This window comes from Phoxinus phoxinus (assembly GCF_949152265.1).
Source record: "Phoxinus phoxinus genome assembly, chromosome: 20".
NCBI classification, from domain to species: Eukaryota; Metazoa; Chordata; class Actinopteri; order Cypriniformes; family Leuciscidae; genus Phoxinus; species Phoxinus phoxinus.
This window is the reverse complement of record NC_136895.1, coordinates 14,797,110-14,819,471: the sequence shown is the minus strand read 5'-3', so window position 1 is coordinate 14,819,471 and position 22,362 is coordinate 14,797,110. Positions and strand designations below refer to the sequence as shown.

Here is a 22,362-nt window from a genome sequence, read left to right as displayed (position 1 = left end):
AGATCGGGAATGGATGGAAAGAATATAGCATAGCCTACAGGGGAAAATATTTCCAGTATTATTATTATTGTAAATAAAAGCAACCAGACAAATGTTTAATTTCTACCCCATGAAATAATAAATGACCAAGATCAAAGAAACTTAAATAATAATAAAAACATGGAACAATATGTGGATTTAACTCCTTAAAATTAAATTTTAGATTAATTGCATTATTATTAACACAAATATATTATCATATATAGCCTATATATAAATGACAAAATATTACATTTTAATTTTTAATTTAAAAATAAGTCATTTTAATTAGGCTATAATTGCCTGATAAAAAAAGCAATGAACTATGCAATATTCAATATAAAAAAGTTGCTGCCTTGAATTTTTAAGTACAATCAACTTGGTATTTAAGTAATTTTTAACTTATATTACATTAAACTGACTTAAAAAATTAGTTTATAAAAAAGTTGAAAATTGCTTAACTTATTAAAACGTGTTGTCATAACTTATTGATCATATAATTTTACAGTGTTTGTTGTCTCCCATCAGTTACAACTGTGACCAATAAACACTTACCCTAACTTTCAATAATTTATCCAATAAACAAAATACATGTTCTAGTCTAAGGTAATACACATTAGTTAAAAAGCTCTAAAGTCTATACATATTAAAAAATAAAAATAGATTTATGGTTATGATAAATGAATGAATAATATCTAAATAATAGCCTATTTGTTTATTTCCTAAATATTCAGTAATTACACAATATATATATATCATATTGAAGCAGCATGGGTGTGGATTTGCACTGTAAAAAACCCCAGCCCATAATGAACTATATATGCATTGCAGATAAAAAATGTTGGCCTTGTGTTTGTGCAAATAATGAATACGTGAGAAATAGCCGACACTTTTTGAAAGGGTTTATTTCATTATGTTCTGTTGTGGCCAACTTAGCATTCAAAAGAGTAAAGAAAACACTGGCTGCAGATTCCCTACTAATAATGACTTGTGTTTGTGTGGTAATACAGGGGAGGAGCTTCAGAAGAATCAACTTTTTCAGCTTTTGAGGCGTTCACTCACTATATTGATTCTTCTCTAAAATTGAGTGAATGTGAATCTGAGCGTCCTCTCCGCATAATGGTGCTTTTCAGAACCAGCAATGATTTTCACGAAGCTTTCTGGTGATTAAGGCTTTTATTTTTCTGCCGTTTATGTGAAGGAGAATGGATTATTGGTACGCGCGCTCCCATCAGCATGACAAGAATCGAGTTCACAGCGCGCGCGACAGACGAATGACAATTTCAGTCATTATGTTGTTTTTTGTTTTGCTTCTTCCATATGCACTCACAGCACGTAAGTACAATTTCAGATGTATTTAAAGTTTATTTGAATTAAAGCCATTTGAGAAGAAGTCTACAAACTTCATCTTCATTTAAAAGGTTGTTTTTTGGAGGCGTTTTTTGTGTTTTCATTTTTATCTCTACTTAAGAATGTCAAATTAGTGGTCATATTCTCCTTAGTTTTGGCTAAAATACTATAGTAAAGGAAGAATTATTACCTTTAACAATGGCAATTATCCACTTTCATCAAAGAAATGCTGAAATGTTCTTAAAGCTTTTGATACTGTAATCGTTTAACTTGCATTTGGAAGTTACCAAGGTAAATTCGCGTTATTTTAAGATAAGAAAAATGGATTTCTGTTAGAATAACTCAGTATTCACTAATAAACAAGAAAATAATGGTTCATAAAGATCGTGTTATTCACACTGTATTTTTTTTTTTTTTTTGCTGGTTTAATTTTAAAGTTACCTGCTTGCCTTAAAATGTGTAGTTAATTGAATAAAAAAACGTTAATACAATTAAGGAGATTGGTTAAATAAATAGATTCTCAAAATATTATGTTATCTAAACCACATTAATTATCTAAGTTGATTTGACAAAATATAAAAAGTTGTAACAAATCATGAAAATAATTTTTTACAGTCAAAACAACTCTTCCTTGAGTGCAATATTGCTTTTATAAAACAGTTACCTCATTTGTTTTTTTAAACAAATTCAGTAATTTAAGCATCCTTCAGCTAAGACATAACAATGATGCTATGCAACAAAAATAATCATCTGCTACATTCTGTGTTTTGACCAAACAAAAGCGTTAGAAACTGTGTACTAAATTGAATATAAATGTGAATATAGTTGTTCAATCACCAGTTTCATTGGTAGCATTTCCAAACAATGCTTAAGGAGAGAAAAAAGTGTCCAATAAGTACTATAGTTTTAGATGAACAATTCAGTCTTGTTTCCTAACTCTTCAATGTTCCTTAGAGTCCAATGGCACGTTAAAGAGCTTGTCCGCCTCCCACCAGGAGCAGAAATGATCCACATCAACACTTGTTCTCCCTGAAGGCCAGTAGTAGTAGCTTTTCAAACCCAACCATTGTTCCCTCTGAACATTTATCTTTAACATGAATAAATATGAGCTTTGTGGACACACAAGACGAATATTTACAAGATGGAAAACCACTTAAGATGCTGAAAAATGACCTTGTGCAACCTTTCCAACTGCCGGTCATAAATCCAGTTGTAAAAATGGCTGGAATCATGAAGTCTCCTCTTCTTCTGACCCCCAGACTTGGCTGTCATATCCCCCCAGGATCCAGTGCTTCGCATCGGCTCGAGCTTGACTGCAGTGTGCACTGTTAGTGCCGAGCTGGAAATAACAGCTAGGTCCTTGTACTGGACGCTGAATGGGAGACGATTGGCCAGAAACACTTACAGAGTCCAGAGCCCAACCAAATCAAGTGTCACACTTCATCAACTCAATGGCTCCTTGCAGCAGTCAGGAGACAACCTGGTTTGCCACCGAAGCAACGGAGAAGTGTTGGCCGGATCGTGTATTTATGTCGGCTGTGAGTGTGTGAACAAGTTTTGGTGTTTTTTGGTATGTGTTTTTGAATTTTCATGCCGTCCTCTTCTTTTCGTTTTAATTTGATGTACAGCACCCCCTGAGAAACCCGTCAACCTGACATGCTGGTCACGAAACACCAAAGATCTCAGCTGCAGATGGAGTCCAGGGAGTCAAGGAGAAACGTTCATCAATACCAAATACGTCCTCAAGTACAAACTAAAGTAAGATTTTGACACCAAAAAACTTCATACTTTTCCAAAAAAATAATTGTGCAAGAATCGCTTTCAGCATGCAAGTTTTCCATTTTAACTTCCATCTAGATGGTACGGTAAAGAGAAAGACTGCGAAGACTACACGGGACTGCCGTATATGTGCTACGTTCCACGCGACCTTGCCATTTTTACACCATATGAAGTCTGGGTGGATGCGTCTAATCAGCTTGGCTCTGCCTCTTCTGATGTGGTCACCTTAGACATTTTAGATGTAGGTAAGTAGAACTAAAATATGCTTGTTTGATGGAAAAATAGATGTTGGGATCAAGGTAACTTGAGATTACGTTTCCCAACTCACACATAGATGCACAAAACCATATGAACGTCTCGCATATGGTGCGCACACTCGTCTGAGAGAGTAGATTTTTACAGACTGTAAAAGCACTTTCCAACAGCTGAAACATTTCCAAAAGGCATCTTGTGAAAATAGAAGTTTGAAGGTCAATAGGCAGCTGAAGTCTGTTGGCAATTGGTTAAAATTTATTATTTGACGAATTACTTTTTTGACATACCAATGAATTAATCGAATTAATCACAATTAAATTACTTCCATCAATCAGCACTTTTTGCAAAGAAAAGCATAGATATAGCATTACTACACCATCTTCAAGCCCTCATTTCCTCATCTTCTGAAACAATAAGCTCTGGAATTCTCCATGATTGGCTTTGCCCTAAAGGCGAGCTTGATTAAAAAAACGTATCAGTGGAGCACGTCCAATCGCAAACATCAATGAAAATGGGAGATTACATTTACAGCGGCAAAATATCATCTAGCTAATGAGCAGCGATCAAGGTTTATTGGGAGATTCAATTACAAGCAGCTACATATATTTCAACTCTTTGAAGGGATCTTTCCCTTCCAAGAGTTAAAAACTAGCTGCTTGTAATAGTTTGATGGTTACCATCTTTTGTTGGGCTTAATCAACAGTTCTGAAGCAAAATTTTCAGTGTTAGATAATGGGAAACATTTCTGTTCAGTAACTACAGATCCGCCTCCTGATGTCCTTGTGAGCCGCGTTGGAGAGCTGGAAGATCAGTTAAGTGTATGTTGGGGCAGTCCTCCTGCCCTGAAAGACTACCTGTTTCAGGCCAAGTATCAGATACGATACCGTGTGGAGGAGAGCGACGAATGGAAGGTATGGCTGGAAGGGTTTTGTCCAACGGTCTCCAATCGTGCTCCTGGAGTGCCAACGTCCTGCTGAGTTTAGCTCCAACATGCCCCAACACACCTGCCTGGAAGTTACTGGTAATCCAAGGTGTGTTTAATTGGGGTTGAAGCTAAACTCTGCACTATTGAAAATAACGGTTTCATGTATTCATAGCGATGCCATAAAACAGGGGTTCTCAACGCTGGCCCTCGAGGTCCTGCAGAGTTTTGCTCCAACCCTATTCAAACAGACCTGAACAAGGATTACTAGAAGGTTATAGGCATTAGGCAAGTATTTTAATATTTCAGTGAACAGTTCTTAAAATAGCCACCCCTGGTCATGTTTGACCTCTCTGACCGACCAGAGTGACCCCAGGTCGGCTTAGGTTACTGCCTTGAAGACTATGGAGGCCCTCTCCTCCAGGACTTCCAGAACTCCACCGCAGATTTTCTCCCCACCAAGAGGGACTCTGACTGGGGGGCTCACAATGGTCTGATAGGGGGAATAGGCACTCCTACTCGGCACCCTTTTGCCCCCTCCTCGACAACAGCCCGAAGGTCTGTTTTTGGACCGTCTTTGCTCCGACTAGAAATCTGTTAGGGCCAACGAGTCTGACTGTGCCCGGGTGTAAAGAACATTTTAATAATCTTTTTGCACTATATAGAATCTTTTGTGCAAAGGTTCAATAGATGTTAAAGGTTCTTCATGGAAGCATTGATGCCAATAAAGAAACTTTATTTTTAAGAGTGTGGAGCAGGATTGGACAGTCCTGGGTTAGTCCAACAGAAAGCTAAATTTAAAGCAGTGTTGTCCAATCCTGCTCCACCTTCCAGCATCTGAAATCATGTACTTTCCTTCTATATAGTAGGCAAAAAAATTGTGTTATCAAAGAAATATGTCCAAATTCACAGTACTCATAAAAGAGTAGGCAAAGTGTACCCGGAAGACCTACTACTTCCGGCGGGATTCTGAAGTGTCCATATGATGGACACTTTACTATCCCATGCGCCCACGGGAGAAGATTTGTGAATGGCAGTGAAGCAATTGACACTGGTAGGTCTCATGACAGTGACAAGATGGTGAATGTACATCCAGATTACATTCATACTACACACATATAGAACATACTTTTTTAGCACTTGCAAAGTAAGTACCGGTACTTGTTCAAAATAAGTACCTACTCAAGAGTGTGCAATTTTGGATGCAACCTTTGACTCCAGTCCTAATTAAACACCTGAACCGGCTAATCAAGGTCTTTATGCTGCATTCATCCCATGTTGTAATTACTGTAAATAAATCGCTCTCGTAGTACTTTGATGTCGCACACCAATCGATCTGCACAGCCAACAAGTCGAACACACCTTAAATCTGCAATGTTCAGGTAGCTCGTTTTTTTTTAGTCGTAGCTCTCAGAATTTTATTTACACATTGTAATTACAAGTTCTACTAGCACTTGGAGGCTTTTAACAGTTCAGAATCATTGCGGTAATTACGACTTGGCGTGAACGCACCTTTAGTATCACTAGAAATTTCCAAGCAGGTGTGTTGGAGCTAAACTCTACAGGAAAGTGGCCCTCCAGGAGCTGGATAGGACACCTCTGATTTTAAGGTATAAATATTCTGTTATTATTTAGGGTCCGTTTACACAACACTTTTTTAAACAAAAAACATCCAACTTTTATGCTATTTGGCCGTTCATTTACACAACAAAACGGGTTTCAAAGTGCAAGTTTTTGAAAAAGGTAGCGTTTCTTTACTAAGTGACATCATCAACGACTGGCCTGGCATGAATAATACAGCAATTTTAGTCGTTTTTGGGGATCTGTGTGAATTGGGATCATTTTGACATTTGTTGTCTGTACTCAAAAAACACAAAGGAAAAACGTTTCCGTTTTCAGTGCATCATTGTCATGTAAACGTACCCTAAATCAGCCTCATGCGATTCCAGACATTTCTTTGTTCTGTGAAACAATTTTTTTTTTAATTTGAGGAATCTCCTAACCACTTTTCCAAACCCCTAAATGACGTACTCATAAAGGTGGTCCATATGACAGAAGTAACTTAAGAAGTAAGATAGCTTTGTTTGATTCAATGATTCGTTCACTAATCTGATTGATCTGGTTCTCAGGTTCAACTGACTCAATAATCCAGCAGTTAACAGCTCACTGGAAAGGACATTTATTTTATTTCCCCTCAGGTGATAGATGATGCTGGGAACCAAACGTCATGTCGGTTAGCGGGTCTCAGAGCCGGTACTGTGTATTTTGTCCAAGTACGCTGCAACCCAGTGGGCATCTATGGCTCGAAGAAGGCAGGTATCTGGAGCGACTGGAGCCACTCGACCGCTGCGTCAACACCTGGCATTGGTGAGTTACAGCAAAATTCATAGCAGCAATGCAACGTCCCTTTACTTCACAATCACATTAGGCTTCTGCATCATGCGCTAATTAGATTCAAACCATATGTAAACACTGAAAAAAACATCAAGCTACTTGATAGGGATCTCTCATAAGCAGATTTAAAAGACTTCAGTAAAATGTCAAAGCGCTTTAGGGGACAATTGATGATTTCTTTGAGCTTGTCTCAGATTGATAAATTAAAAAAGTCTTAGAGCATGTTCAGATTAAAGGGGCGGTCGACCTGAAACTTAGTGGAAACAGATTCGGTTCATAATAAATTATGTTACATGTCTTGCATTAAAGAGAGGATGTTATTAACCTCTGTTTTATGCCAAGCAATATGAGTTATGGCAAGTCTGAGGTCCTCTTCCTGCATTCTGTTTAATGCTCATTAGCAGAGAGATGGTAAATAGCCTATTATTCATGGGAATGTGCACATCGCTCAGGGCCACACTGGACAATCGACAGCATTTAACCAACTGTCGTCAGCGGGGGTTGAATTTAACAAATGTTTTACAAATGGTTCACATATAAATATGATGTACATGCAGATACATGTACACAATATGTACACCTTAATGCGATAAAATACCAAATAATGGTTGCTACATAGAGCTGGGTGACCTTCCTTTCCTTTTATAAAAGCATTATAGACAAAAGTTATTTTTTTAAAGAGTTGGTAAGCCTGATTCATTTTCATGAGTTCAAACAGTCTAATTAATGAATTATTAATAATGAATCAATTCCAAACCAGTGTTGTAAATGTATTAATATTAAATGATTTTAATTAATTAAAATAAAGCTGGAATAAAAATCTAGATGCAAAACAAAAGTTAGAAATTCTATAAATATTTAAAAAAAAATACTGATAAATATAATAGTATATAAATAATAATACAAAAACTAATCACTGATATATTTTTTTCATTTTTAATGTATTACATATAATATGTTGAAATAAAAATGGATGTAGGTAAACATTGATTTTCTTTTTAGCATGCAATGCTATAATGGTGCAATATACATTTTAAAAACAGGAGGAAAAAAGATTAGGGATTCACTAATATAAAAATTCTGACTTTATTGGCCATAATTTTTTTACAATTCTATACAATTTTGTCTAAGTTAAAAATAAAACACAAACTAAAATTAATCATTTTATTTAGGAATCACAACATTATAATGAACAGTGTGAAATATTATATATATTATATTCTTTTTGATAACTGATATATCATGCATCCCAAAATGAATACTGTCAAAATGTTGAAAAATAGTGAACATTTTTATAATTGCCCAGTCCAACGAGTTTGAATTTGCAGTTTAACATTTACAGTTATGATTTTTTGAAACTGCTTACTAAAAACGAAATATTTTAATATCACTTTAATGTAATTTTCATTTCCATTTGCCCAGCAGAAAGGTCACATGGTGGCTCGTGCGATTCGAAGCCCAGTGAGCACAACTCAACGCTACGAAAGGAGCTCAAGCAGTTTTTCGGCTGGATGCGCAAACACTCTTACGGCTGTACGGACGTCAGCATCAAACTCTACGACCAATGGCGCGTCTGGCTGCAGAAAGCCCAGAAAACACACGACCAGGTCAGTAAGGACAAAGCGCACCCCGTTTTGCGACGCATATCAAGACGGCAAATCATCACTCTTGGCACACATGAAATACAGCCACATTTAGTGGTTTTATGTGACCCACACAAAAGAGAACCAAAATATATGTTTACGCTTTTGATCAATAGACTCGCATTTGATTGCGTTTGCTAATGGCGGAGCATCATATAATCTTCAGACGGTTACCACAACAGACGGGAACAGCCAGTCGAAGTAATCAGCCGGAATGCTAATAAATTCCTTTTAGGTTAGACTGTGCAGCGATCCAACCGAGCGCGGAAAGTCTTGTGTGGCGTTCTCGAACGCTATCCGACATCCGCTGCACGCTCTCTGAACCGATTCAGTGGTTACTGTTGCTCTGGCACTGACGACTGTTGGGAAACTTGGGCCGCTTCATTAGTCACACTGTCCTTTGAAGAACACGATGTAACTGCCACAAGAATGGCTGGTACCAATTACGCTTCTCTGTCCCCATATATCAACTCATCACATTCACTTGTAAATGCCATTGTCTTGCCTTTCAGGTACTACAAAGCGGTAAATCATAGTGAAACTCTAAAGAAGGCTTGGGAGAGTTTGCGGGGGCCTGCGACGACAAGGTTTTTATCACCCTTCAGTGCTTGGGACGTTTCATCTGGATGAGCCAAGACTCTCTGAAGGAATCTGCAAGGAGACTGTAGTTTGGCGACATGATCTACTGCTCGCCTCCTGCTATAGTCCCCGTCAAAGGAAGTGCTTTTGTCTCAGACATGTTATTTATAAGGGCATTAAAGCATAAAGAAAGACTCAGAATGACGAAAGAGAGCATAAAATGTTGATAATGGGAGACTATTACAACTACACTGTAAAAAGTGAACAGTTGACTTAACTAAAAGAAAAGTGAGGAAACCCATTGCCTTCACAATAAGTAAATAAAGTAAAAGTCAAACTTGATATGTAATTGAAGAAATTAAGTTATGTGGACTTGTCAAGTAACTTATAACTTAATTTTAACACATAACACATTAAGTAACATAACTTAATTTTTTCAATTACACAAAGTTTATTTGTTCAAGTTTAGTTGAAGTTCACTTTTTTTAAGATAAGTCAACTGATCACAGTTTATAGTGTAGCTGACACTCAGACACATGTAGATTGAAAATAAACCTGACAGATCAGACAATTTTATATACAAAGTTTATCGTGTTTGCTAAGAGTGAGAATTTGTAAGCAAAAAAAGATTGTTTAAATATTTCTCTCTTAAAGGGAAAGTTTACTAAAAAAGCGGTTGCACTTTACAACGAGGTCTCATTTGTTAACATTAGTTAATGCTTTAACATGAACTAACATGAGTATTATATTCTTACAGAATTTCTGAACCTGAAGTAGGAGCTAATTTAGTCTTGTTCCTATCACTAAAATCGTTCCTATAGTTCCTGTGGTGCGAACACACCCAAAAGTGGGTACTTTCGCCAATAGTTATAGGAACTAATAAAAAGCTCCTCCAGTGTGAAAGTCCCCAATGTTAACAAATGAAACCTTATTGTAAAGTGTTACCAAAAAAAAGTTAATGAGGACTGGTGTTGCGGCCCTATAAAAGTATCATAAATCAGTTTTGTGAGACGAACAAATCAAATTGAAGTCGTTCTTCGCTGGTCCAGTTTATGAAACTTATATGAACGATTCATTTACAAATCTTGAGTTCAAATGACTCAAATAACTGCTGCTCCTCACACAAAACTATCATTAGTCTTCAGAAGACTTGGAATATCATCACATGGACCACTTTATGGTGCTTTAGTGTCCTTTTTTGAAACTTGAACACCTTCACATAAAGAATAAAGGCATACAGGTTTGACAGGAATGACATGAGAGTGAGTGAATAATGACAAACTTTTAATTTCATTACAGTGCACTGTCCCTTTAATTCGTAAACATTACAAGTTTAGATCATTTAAGTGGAAATTGTAATGCATTTTCATGTAAATATGGTATCATTATGTAAAAAATAGTTTTGTCTGTATAAATGTCTTAAAAATATTTAAGGAATGTTCATATATTTTGTACCACACTATTATTATGCATATGATCATGAACAATGTTTTACGCTCTTAATGAACTTTGTGTTGGTTTAACAAACAAAATGTCCAGCTATTTCGAACACAAACAAAATAAAATAAAAGATGCCAAACTCTATTTAATAAATATATGATTCGCAAAGCCTGCAGCAGCAATGCGGTCTATCTTTAAAGCGGCCAAGACAGCGATTGATACCTTAGATGACTCTTCATTAGAAGGGAAAGTTCATAGAGGATCTGAATCCATCTCTGTCTCCTGAGACTGACTACATCTCACTCCGGCTCCTCCGAGTCATACTTGAAGTCTTGCAGAATCTCACTCAAAGCGGCCGTATTCTTTATTGTTCTGACAGAGATGGAGCGAAACAGAAAGAGTTTTTTATTTGGATGTTTACAACAATACTAGTTTTTTTTATCATTAACTTGATATACAAAGTACATCAAAACCAGGATGAAACATTATAGTATTGATACAGTGGTGACATTTTGTTTATTTCATTAATTGTATTAACTTTCAGTAATCAATCTTATTACCTTTTTATTAATTAATTAGCTTTTTGTCAGCTGATATTCAATATATAACAACAGATATATAGAAAGATATGGATATTATAATATTATTATTTTAAATTATTTTATATATAGAAGTATTATAACTATTACATAATAATTATATTTAGTGCTGCCAAATTGATTAATCGCATGAAACATAAGTTTGTAAATTTATAATATGTATATATGTATATATGTGTGTGTGTGTGTATGTATGTATGTATATATATATACACATACATACACATAAACAAACTTTAGATTGTTAGATGTGATTAATCAGTTTGACAGCACTATTTATATTATATACATAAAAGTAATGAATTGAAATACAAATAAATTACAAATTAATATGAAAAATGCTTTTTAAAAATATGAAGAAAAAAATACAGTTGCGTTTCCAGCAGTGTCGGTAAGTAATTATTAATTACTATATATATATATATATATATATATATATATATATATATATATATATTTTATCTGACTAAAATATTTAAAGGGATATGGATTTTTTATATATATAAATATATAAAACATACAATCACACATTTTTTATAAATTGTTTTATATAGAATTGAAAGTATTTAATGCAGTTATATCAGACATAACTGTAATTAAATGACAAAAAAACTAAGTTGAGTATATTACTTTATTTTTCAAGTTAAAAGTAATTAAATTACAGTAATTAATTATTCAGTAATGCACTACACCCAACACCGGTTGCCAGTTTTCCCCCCCTGATTTACTTGACATTAGCAGGTGTGTAGGAAACGTTGCACTTACTCCTGTTTGATCTCATGGACTTTCTCCTGGAAATCCTCATCTTCTGGGTGATCTTGGGCATTCTGCTTGGCCAACTGTAACTTAGCTGTCTGAAAAAACATTCATATACATAAACGTTAGGAATAGTAACCACTTACAGAACAGATACATTTGGTTCAATACTATTTTAATTTTATGCAATAAATGTAGAGGAGCGGAATCATTTCAGTACATGCTAATTGGCTGACGCAGAAGTTGTGCAGGACTAAAATGTTTTATCCTTAGTAAATATGCTTGACAGTGCACATCTTAGACTGGCGTCTTATGCATAAAAGATCAATACACTGACTGAAATGCTGTATCCCATGATGCAATGCACTCAACTTTCCATTTCCAGAGTGATGAATCAATTCCCAGCTATATTGTTTAATGTCTATGCTCACTCATTATTTTATCCGTCTGCCAAAAGTTACACAAATATGGAATTAAAAGCAAATTAGAATGATTTATTCATTGTTGAGAATGATAACTGGATATCAAGCAGTGCACGGTTATATGTAGTATTGGCCAAACATTTTTAAAAACAATACAGTCTTGTGCAAAGTGCCCACCAGCTCTAGCTTTTCTTTCTCTTTAATCTGCAGTTTCTCAATGTGCTCTGAAAGGTCTGGCCGGTCGAAGCCTTGGTGCAGTTGCTCTTTAATCTTCAGAACTTCTTTGGAAATGCCACAGAATGCTTTGGTTATCTCATGTACCAGCTGTTTGTAGTGCTCGAAGTCATAGTGGGGCCCCGTCCTTAAATACGCCTCGTGACCCCTGAGAACAACAACTGCATTACCTCAAAATACCCCTGACAGACAGACAGACAGACAGATAGATAGATAGATAGATAGATAGATAGATAGATAGATAGATAGATAGATAGATAGATAGACTGACTCCTCAAATAGCTTGTATGCCTCGACACGCTCAGCTTGAAGAACATAAAATCTTCTGACCAAATTTTTGAAATCTGTCGGTACCTTTAAAAAATGAAAGATGCATAAAGTTAGAACAGACACAACTCACAAACATCAAAAAGACTTTAAGAAGAATATGAATCCCTTATGATATGTATACATATATATGGGCCATTCTACAGAATTGGTTCAGAGTTGAAAACATTTTGAAAAAAAAATATTGTATGAAAAATATGTATGCAAATTGTGTAATATAAAAGGTACACATTTTTAGTAATTGTGCAGTTAATTCTCATATTGTATTCATTTTTTTTCAGAAAGTTTTGGAATATTTTTCCTCTGCTCAAATCTGTCACTGCCGAAACGATAATAAATAATGTAATAATTATAAGGCGGCTTATATTGACCTATTAAGATTTTGTTTTGATCATCTACCTTGTAAATGTTTTTTTTTTTTTTTTTGCCATTTTATTAAAAAGTTTTCAGAGGCAAATCAATAACAATTACAATTTTAACAATATTTTAAGTGCAATTTATGAGATTTGTTGTATTTTGAATCCAATCTTTCTTTGTAAAAGTTTATCATACTGATTTCTAAGTTAAGGATTCGTTAGTTTAGATTTTATTATACATATTAAGCTTACTGAAATTTGAAATATTATTGTGGGATTCAATAAATAATAGAAGGATCTTTGTTAACATCTAAGCTTGAATACTTAGCCTAAATGCTTTTTAAATGTGTGTTTTTTGGTTGTGGGACAGCAGTTTGAACCAATTCTGTAGAATTATGTATGTGTGTGTGTGTGTGTATACCATATTACCATAGTAAATCTTCAAAACATGGTAATACTCAGTGATATAATTCGAATGTATTTATATATGTTGTAGGCTAGTATTCATTTGTTGATATAAACTTTAATATTAATTTATGTACTTGTAATATTCGTTACTTTATCAGAATATATTAAACTTCTGAACATATTTGTTTCTGTATAGACTAGCGTTAGCAATTTCACGACTGTACATATATTTCTGGTCATTTCCTATTCCTGAATCTGATTATATGATACGGGCTGAATATTCAATAACTTACCATGATGCTGAAACTGTGAGTGAGTGTTTTCGTTGCTTGGCTGATGTATCTAATCTACTCTCTCGCGCAACATGTGTATCGTCTCGTCTAGTCACGCTGTGGCATCACTTCCTGTTTAGGTTCGCGGACGACAACGTCATCATATGACGTCACCGCGATGCTTGCGTACTGGGCCACAAAACTGAAAAAAATATTATTTTATTTTATTTTGACTTGTTAAATCTACACTCCTATTTCATTTTCTTTCTTTCTTATTTTTCTTTTCTTTTTTACATTATTGTGTTGTAACCCATTTGGTTTGTGACTTTTAGCACAATCTACTTATTCTGTCATCATTTAGGCTTACTCACCCTCAAGAGGCTCCAAACCTGTATGAATTTATTTGTTATGTGTAACATAAAAGAAGATATTTTGAAGAATGTTTGTAACCAAACAGTTGACGGTACCCATTGACTTGATATGTCTCCCTGGCCGATGGGTGCCGTCAACTGTTTGGTTACATACATTCTTCAAAATATCTTATTTTATGTTCCACATAACAAAGAAATTAATATAGGTCTGAAACAAGTTAAGGGTGAACGGATAACACATTTTAACATTTTTGGGTGAACTATCCCTTTACATTTTTTAAAAATAACTATACGTATATTTAAATGTATTTGTTTTATGCCTATATATTTCTTCTCCATGCTAAATCCATTAAAAATATGTTTTTGTTCTAAAATAGGAAATCGAATACCGTTTTTTATCGATTCATTGGGCCTACATAAAAAAATACATAAAACGGTACATCAACACAAAAGCTAATTTTAAATGTCTAGTGCTAAAGCGCCACTAGGGGGCCCCAATGTCCTATATTTTCCCACCATTATTGTGCTTCCATATCAAAACGAATTCACGTCAGGTTAAAGTTTTACATTTTAACTACAGACTTTTTATGTAAATAAATAGACATTTCATTTTTTTTTCATAATTATATTTATCAGATGCATTAAATAAATTAAACATTACACGACTAAAACGTTGGGATCTTTTCAGTCTCATTCAATCGGTCATGTAAAGCTTCCAATCCGCGTTGAGGGACAGTGCAGTCTTGTCTCTACTAGCTCAGAGGGGCTCTGTTGGTTAGACTTGTTCTGACACACCACTGAATGAGACAAAAGCCTGGAGAGTTCAAAGGGGCAAAAGCAGCCTGCCCTGTTACATTAGGCTGTGGAGCTCAGCTCAATGGATCTGATGTGCACTAAATACCGTGCTACACAAGGGGTGGGGTGGATGGAGATAAGTTTTAATGCTGAAATATGAGCAATCGGAACTAAGGCGGATAAATAAGGCACGCCAAGAGGGATTGTCTTTACGCGTGGAGAGGAGTTCAAAAATCAGTTGCACGGACACAACACTGGGAATTGGGATAAAAACGCAGCACGCGCTTCACCGGAGGCTCGTGCTTTTCCCTCGTGGATACTTAAGTTTGCACTCGAAATAGTAATTATATATTTGTGGAATATACGTATTGTGGACTCACTGCAAAACAAACGAGGGACAAAATGAGAGTGTTGCATGTGCACCACAATTCCTGGACTCTGTGGACTGTGTTCATGTGTGTTATGAGTGGAGTTCATTCACAAGAAAGACAGTAAGTATGTTTGTAGCGCTATTTGATGGATGATATAAACCGCTTTTTCATTTCAAGCATGAATGTTTTGATAAGACTTAAGTCAGGTGATAACTCGCCAGTATATGATTCGGATTGTCGCGCGCGTGTGCAAACTCAGCTGCACAGCTGTTTGTGTGTGGACGTTACTAACAAATTACATGTAATCCGGTAGGCTACAAAAATGTTCATGGTCACCATAGTTGTTACCAAAATACCATAGTCACTGCATTTACTACTATAACACACCGTGGTAAACAAATATGGGATCCTCTTCAAGAAAGATTTCTTGTAATTATCGATACTAGAGTTTTGGGTAACTTTTTATTTTACAGTGTCCTTGTTACATAATGTTATATGTACTTGCCATAGTAATAACAGTAAATTATGCATAATTACATGCAACTAACCCTTAACCAAACCCTACCATAACCCTATAGTAAGGCAATGTATATTAATATTACTCAGTACTTTTGATAGAAACTGGTTGCCATGGGACATTTTTGTCAACTCCCAATACATGTTCTTTCAAAACAGGTCATAGTTATGTTTCATACATTGCAGGCCTTTAAAGTTGATTATGTCATTGTCTTCGTTTCCACTATTAGTAGAATTAATAAGTAGTTCACTCCATTATCAGCTAAAGTGCTGCTATGTTGTACTGATCTTTACATTAGACCCAATTTATCCTACTCAAATTCTTCTGAGGAACAACCTTCAAAACAAACTTCAGTTCACTTTCCCAAGGCTATATTAGAAGATTGTGGTCTATACCTATAAAGATTCTTCAATGGTTGAGCAAAGCATCTTTTTCTTGTCAGGAAACGTTTTCATTGTATGGTTCTTGGATCTACATGGTTATTTGGATAACGCTGTTGATAATTGTGATTTTGGCCAAGTCAGTTGTTCATTTTTATTAGTCCTGGAACCAGATTTCTCTAACAATCCCCGTAAACTATATAAGTTCTCGGCAACTATCAAGTCCCAAGCATAATTCTAACCATAAACTTAAGTCAAATGATTGGTTGACAGGAATGTTGTTGGGTTAATTGACCCAGAAACTACAGAAGTCCACAAACTTCTTCATCCTTCATACCAGGGTTGGGCAGAGCTCAGTGCCAGTGTCTGTACCTGTTACACGTGGTTGTGCCAAGTATTTCGAACACCAGAGAAAGAGGTCAATAACCAGCTTGACCTCTTTGACAAAGAGCTACATTCTCTCGAGTCAGCCTGTGGCTGTTCTTTCTCGCAACAAGAGAGTGCTATCATGTAAACACTGAATAGGTCTATGCCCACCGCACACATGAGACCATTGTAAGATAGGAAGGTGAGGATCAAATGCAGTCAATTCCGCATAGATGCCTTGGAAGGGATTTTCTCATGCCTTGAGACTTAAATTGCCTCTGGCCTCGCTGAACCGTAATGCCAATCACCTGATATCTCACACTCAGGCAGGCTATTAAACTCAAGGACACTGAGTTACCCGGGTTCATTTGGGCATGTAATGGGTCAGAGTCACCTTCTAAATGTTTCTCATCATTTAAGGTCACTTGAACCAAATATGCAGTAGTCTAGACAACTTGGATTCCTTAGAGACGAAAAACACCTGATAAATTAGGTTAATGTCGCTTAATTGTGTAATAATGCTCCCCTAACCTTTGTCATGGTGTGTGTTTGAGAAAGCCCTATTAGTTTTTATTACATTGACCCCTAAAATTGGATTTGTGAAGCTGTGACTTTTTTTCTTCGAGAAAAGGCTAGCCGCTGAGTTTACTGTACATTGTTTGTACATTTTGTTATTGCAGTGCAGTGGGATTAAATAAGTGCACTCTAAGGGGTGAGACACAAGCCAGGTAATGGTCCTGCAAGTTCCGTTTGGAGGCCCTTGCCGTCCCTAGTCCCTTATTGTAATTTAAGCCACAAGGCCAATTTGGCAAATAAGTAAACATTTGGTAGACTAAATTGGGTAGTCATGGCCCTAATGATCAGCCCTGGTGACGAATATTCACCTTACGGCCTAATTTAAAAACGTACTATTGTTCTGAAATTTGTTATTTCGAGATCAGTCGTAAGGTTCCGCCATTCTCATAACATCTAACTTGGGCAACAAAGAATCACAAAAAAACACTTGGCAGGTTATGTTTGAACATGATATTTGTTTTGTTTTCCCAAGTGGTAAGGTTCGGGATGCTTGTTTGTTTGATTTGTGTGCCCTATGATGTGAGATTCAGATGTACGCTCGTCTAGACTAAACAAAGTGTTAGCGTAATTGCTACCTGGAGTCTTGTGATGTAAACACACACACAGCCGTTGCTCTGTACTCCCGTCCTTTGATTCAAAGGGGTTACCTGATTGCCGCGCCATCTGTGTTCCGTGCCGGTGTGGAAGAGGCCGTGAGCGTGACCATCTTCAATGCAGTAGAAGACACACGAGTGCAACTGCAGCTCAGCGTCAAGGGCGAGATCGTGGCACAAAGCCATGGCACTGTACGAGGTGAGAGTTACGAAGGGGAATTTACTTACTTGCTCAATTCAGCATCTAAAAGTAACGTTTGTGGTGCCAAGAGCTTGGGTCTTAAATTTGTCAATTTTAACAACTAAAGTATAGTTTTCACCATAAAAATAGTCAAAGAGATGGCGTTAAAAAACAAACAAACGTACCAAGAGCTTCTTTTGCAATATCTTACCTAAGGTGAATTCCCTTGGTTGGCACATACTCTACATGAATGAACAAAATGTAGGTTTTGTTCAATAAAGCCCATTATATATCACAATAAATGTATTGTTTTGATTCAGAAATGTTGTGGTTTCACTTACATTTCTTTCTCATTTCAGATAAGGCCACCATCAAAATAAAGGTGAGCAAATCACATCAGCCAATTCTCCTGAGCTTAGTGTGACATTTATGCCTAATAACCACAATGCTCCCAGGTGCCATCAGATCTCAGAGGCCAGGCACATCTGAAGGTTTGGGGAAACCGTCAGCTCAATGAGGGTGGCTACATCTTTCACAACCACACCACTGTGACCGTGGACAGCAAAGGCTCAACTGTTTTCATCCAGACTGACAAGCCAGTTTATAAGCCCCTGCAGAAAGGTCTCTACATTCACCTAACACAAATGGGATACTTATGACACTAACTGTGTTTGTAATGCTAAATGTCTCAATGCAGTTGATACTGGCTATGTTCAGATTATTGTCGTACTACATACTATACACTATATACTTCCTAATACTTTTACAAAAAAATAATACGTGCATATATTATGCTGTGGTAAACATTCCAAACACTGCTTTTACATGGCACCTGCACAATTTCAAATTGTGCCAAAACTCTTATGTTTCAAAAACTTGTTTGATATTTCTTCCAATGCATTCATGACACTAGAAATGAAAGGATTGAGTGCATTGCATTGTGGGATACAGTATTTCATGAAGTATGGTTTGCTGTATACAGCAGAATTTGAGTGCATACTGAAAATGTGCATATTTTATAGCATGCTATTCCGAGCTAGGCCAGTGTCAGGAATAGCTTTGAGAAAGAAGCAAGTCGAATTTGAATAAATTTCTGTTGGTTTGTTTCTCTCCCCTCTAGTTCTTATAAATGTGTATGCTGTCACGCCAAACCTAAGGCCAGCCAGTGAAAAGGTAAAGTCCTGAAATGACATGCTAAATTACACTTTGTAGTAGAGCAGCATTGTCCTTTTTAGCTCTAGCAACATTTGTTAGTGTCTAAAGGCTTATCCTGCAAGCATTTCCAGAAAAGGGCAAAAGGTAGCTTAGCTGTATGCCCCTCATACACAAACAAACACGCAAATTACAGAAACACAGTCACCAGAGCCAACTTGAAATCAAGCTTTTTTTCCAAAAGCGGCTCCAGCTGTAATGTGTGTACAGCATCTTTTTGAAAATTGCTAAAGGTTGGCCGCTGGTATAACTTCTCTCAGATGCAGGATTGATTGAAATCTTGATGGGGCTAATGTAGCTGTAGTTATACATATGTGTTATATGTGTCGTCCTCATCCCTCTAATCACCTCCTTGTTTTGTTTTACAGATTGACGCTTACATAGTGGTGAGTGGAGGCCATGGGGTGGACACTGTTGTGGTTGGAGTGTTTCTTTCCCAGCAGGGTCCATGTTGCACAGCTATAGAGCTTGACAACTGGTCGCCGGTGTTGGGTTCGACCCTGGAGCAGACGCTTGTGGGCGACTAGGGAGATAAAAGGGAGCGAGTCTTCCTAGGGCATTTCCCCCCGCTGCTCTGTGCTTAGCTTCCATCTTTTTCCCACATGCTGCTTGGTCTTTGAAGCGTCTCTGGGGCAAACACTGTTGCTTAGTTCCAGAAAATTCTTCTGAAAGCTGTGCAAATGGCCAAAGGGGGAGCAGAAAAAATGTTTGCTATGTATACGATGCTTATGTTTATGTTAGTTTGGCACCGTCGGCCTCTGGCTCTCGCTGGAGGATGTGTCAGTCGGGGTGTGTGTAGTTTTGTCTTGATTGACGGGCTCCTGGAGTGTTGGCCCTTTGAATCAGGGCAAGGTCAGTTTGTTTAAAAGCATCATTGGATTTGAAACGTGTTTTCTTAAGCTTGTTTCTTTGCTGCCTTTTTACGAGTGTAAAGTGGCCTTCAGATTTAAGCCAAGCACACAAGTAAGAAAAAAACTATTTTAACCACATAGAGTTGAAGATTACCACTTTGTTTACCCAGGACCCCAGAGGATCCCGCATAGTCCATTGGAAAGATCTGAAGTCTGTTTGTTGTGGTAAGAACTCTTACTGTCTTGTTCCTATGGCTGTTATCAGGCTGTTGTATTTTGTTATCATGTTGCAATCATTGCATCACACTGTAAAACTTTAGTGTCACAATATATAATAAGCTTTGATCGCTATGATATATTTATAGTGCTGATATTTTAATGTCACTATTGTCTCTTAGGAATTGTCAATATGAGCTTTCCACTATCAGACCAACCAGTCTTCGGGGAATGGTTAGTTTTCGTGGATATGCAAGGCCACACGTACAACAAGTCATTTGAGGTGCAAAAGTATGGTAAGCAGTGTTGATCCTTTTACAAGAACAGATTCAGATAATTGTAACACAATAGTAAATAGTCTCTAAAATATGGAAAATCAATCAAATTCTTTAAAGCATTGACTAAATTTGCAGTTTCAGTCAGAGTAAAATGGATAGAAATGAATGAATATGATTGATTTTGGTCTTCTTCTTCAACAGTCATGCCCAAGTTTGAGCTCATCATTGAGCCCCCTCCCTACATTCGAGACCTCAATTCATGTGAACAGGTCACAGTCAAGGCAAGGTAAGAGGAAGAATCTGCCTGTCATTTTAAACAAGTAATTTTGCAATGGCTTCCGATATCTCAATAACCCTGCCATCTCCCAGGTACACCTTTGGAAAGCCAGTGTCAGGCAAATTAACAGTTAATATGACAGTCAATGGAGTAGGCTACTACAGACATGAAGTTGGCCACCCGGTGGTGAAATCAATGGAGGTGAGCACATAATAAAGTATTTCCCTGATGAAAAGACCAGCATACTTAACTTGCTCAAACAGTAAAACTTATTTGGTTGACCACCTTCAACAGCAAAGTTTTGCAAGCATAGCTGCACTTTTTCCAAATGCAAGAGGAGGTCATATAGACTGTCAAGGAGTTGTTCACTATGAAGTCCAAACCAGTGCAAGCTCTGCAAAAGGGCCCTGTTGCTTGCATATGTTATCCGCCAAGGCGTACTCCATAGCAACTCCTTGAGATAGCTTCCACTCTTGTGGACTTCATGGACAAGACTGCAAGTCGAGATCAAAAGCATCAGTTGAGACAGGGGTGGTGTAGACCAGTACCTAACCAGCATTAATCAACTTGTTCAAGCTAGTCTTTCAAACGGAGTCCAAAAGACCAAAAGTAGCAACTCTCTGTAACCAGATTCTTTTCTTTTACATAGATCAAAGGCTCAGCCACTTTCAGCCTCTGTGTAAAGGACATGATGCCCTTAGAAGTTATAGACCATTTCCGAGGCGCAGTGAACATGTGGGTGACAGTGAGCAGTGTGGACGGTGGGCGGCAGACCATATTTGACGATTCTACGCCAGTCCACAAGCAACTCATTGACATCAAGTACTCGAAAGATACTCGCAAGCAGTTCAAACCTGGTCTGCCCTACAAGGGGATGGTGAGAGGAGGATCAGTCTTCTTTTGGAAAGCAGATAATGTTTCCTTTTACCCTTTTTACTAATCAATCCTAATTTGGAATGATCGTTTTTCACCACTGACCCCAGATTGAGGTGACCTATCCGGACGGGAGCCCAGCGGAAGGAGTGCAAGTGCGGGTTAAGGCCGAACTCACCCTGAAGGACAACGTCTACACCAGCGAATTAGTCTCACGCAATGGCAAAGCAACTTTCGAGATCCCCTCCATCCCCGCGGCTGCCCAGTACGTCTGGCTTGAGGTCAGTGGGAGGGATGTGGAGATGTAGCGGAAACTTCTTCTGGGGGTGGTTTAACCTGGTACAGGGCTAGCCAAGCCTGCTCCTGGAGAGTTATTTTAGTACCTTACTTACGTTTAGACTTTAGTACCAACCCTGCCTGTGATTGTCAAGTACTTTAACTCCTTTAATAGCTGGTGTAGGTGTATTGGATTAGGGTTAAAGCTAAACTCTGCAGGTTGTTAGCCCTACAGGAGCAGGGTTGGCTACGCCTGACCTAGTGATTATGGGGTTATGATAGTACTAACCCTGAAAAGTTGTAGGTTCAAACCCTACAAAGGGTGATGCATGACTAGTACCATTGTTCAGGAAGGTTGCTCAAGTGCCAATGGGACTATGCCTCTAATGTCACTTTCACACTAGATGTTTTGGTCTAAACTGGGTTTTATTTACCATAAATGTTTGTTTGATCAGTGAGAAGGCTGTCTTAAAGA

General features: G+C 37.2%; 3 protein-coding genes across 8 annotated transcripts in view; 2 read left to right on the top strand and 1 right to left on the bottom strand.

Annotated features, from left to right (window-relative positions):
* The first annotated feature begins 909 nt into the window (after positions 1–909).
* crlf1b (cytokine receptor-like factor 1b) lies at positions 910–9,011 on the top strand. 4 transcript variants are annotated; one of them, XM_079592795.1, is made up of 8 exons: positions 910–1,353; positions 2,628–2,906; positions 2,997–3,126; positions 3,226–3,392; positions 4,156–4,313; positions 6,523–6,691; positions 8,144–8,325; positions 8,874–9,011. In XM_079592795.1, exons 1-8 carry the CDS (start codon positions 1,224–1,226, stop codon positions 8,895–8,897), a joined length of 1,239 nt encoding a protein of 412 aa, XP_079448921.1. In that variant the 5' UTR covers positions 910–1,223; the 3' UTR covers positions 8,898–9,011. The 4 variants fall into 4 exon arrangements, with proteins under 4 accessions (XP_079448921.1, XP_079448920.1, XP_079448919.1 ...); XM_079592794.1 differs by having other exon boundaries at positions 8,141–8,325; XM_079592793.1 differs by lacking the exon at positions 8,874–9,011 and having other exon boundaries at positions 8,144–8,605.
* Positions 9,012–10,207: 1,196 nt separating this feature from the next.
* rex1bd (required for excision 1-B domain containing) lies at positions 10,208–13,942 on the bottom strand. The gene is made up of 5 exons (XM_079592796.1): positions 13,776–13,942; positions 12,663–12,745; positions 12,335–12,539; positions 11,745–11,833; positions 10,208–10,752 (listed from the first exon to the last, which is right to left on the bottom strand). Exons 1-5 carry the CDS (start codon positions 13,776–13,778, stop codon positions 10,680–10,682), a joined length of 453 nt encoding a protein of 150 aa, XP_079448922.1. The 5' UTR covers positions 13,779–13,942; the 3' UTR covers positions 10,208–10,679.
* Positions 13,943–14,885: 943 nt separating this feature from the next.
* cpamd8 (C3 and PZP like alpha-2-macroglobulin domain containing 8) overlaps positions 14,886–22,362 on the top strand; it is a 34,767-nt gene continuing 27,290 nt past the window's right edge. For 2 of the 3 annotated variants that reach the window (XM_079592194.1, XM_079592193.1), the window contains exons 1-12: positions 15,132–15,411; positions 17,771–17,922; positions 18,264–18,286; positions 18,360–18,525; positions 19,025–19,077; positions 19,485–19,502; positions 20,138–20,192; positions 20,366–20,479; positions 20,663–20,747; positions 20,831–20,939; positions 21,388–21,615; positions 21,722–21,892. In XM_079592194.1, the coding sequence (XP_079448320.1) occupies positions 15,323–15,411; positions 17,771–17,922; positions 18,264–18,286; positions 18,360–18,525; positions 19,025–19,077; positions 19,485–19,502; positions 20,138–20,192; positions 20,366–20,479; positions 20,663–20,747; positions 20,831–20,939; positions 21,388–21,615; positions 21,722–21,892 (1,263 nt within the window). In that variant the 5' untranslated portion in view covers positions 15,132–15,322. Of the gene's footprint in view, positions 15,412–17,770; positions 17,923–18,263; positions 18,287–18,359; positions 18,526–19,024; positions 19,078–19,484; positions 19,503–20,108; positions 20,193–20,365; positions 20,480–20,662; positions 20,748–20,830; positions 20,940–21,387; positions 21,616–21,721; positions 21,893–22,362 lie in introns of all 3 variants that reach the window. The other variant, XM_079592195.1, reaches the window with a different exon arrangement.

What these genes read in the sequence shown, in the direction of transcription:
- crlf1b (XM_079592792.1), top strand. Translation starts at nt 1,224, where the DNA reads ATGGATTATTGGTACGCGCGCTCCCATCAGCATGACAAGAATCGAGTT. An exon ending in CTTAGACATTTTAGATGTAG is followed by an intron (nt 3,393 to 4,155) that starts GTAAGTAGAACT and finishes ATTTCTGTTCAG; the next exon opens with TAACTACAGATCCGCCTCCT. An exon ending in TGCGTCAACACCTGGCATTG is followed by an intron (nt 6,692 to 8,140) that starts GTGAGTTACAGC and finishes CCATTTGCCCAG; the next exon opens with CAGAAAGGTCACATGGTGGC.
- rex1bd (XM_079592796.1), bottom strand. An exon ending in GCATACAAGCTATTTGAGGA is followed by an intron (nt 12,540 to 12,662) that starts GTCAGTCTATCT and finishes TGTTGTTCTCAG; the next exon opens with GGGTCACGAGGCGTATTTAA. An exon ending in AGAAAGAAAAGCTAGAGCTG is followed by an intron (nt 11,834 to 12,334) that starts GTGGGCACTTTG and finishes ATGTTTTTTCAG; the next exon opens with ACAGCTAAGTTACAGTTGGC.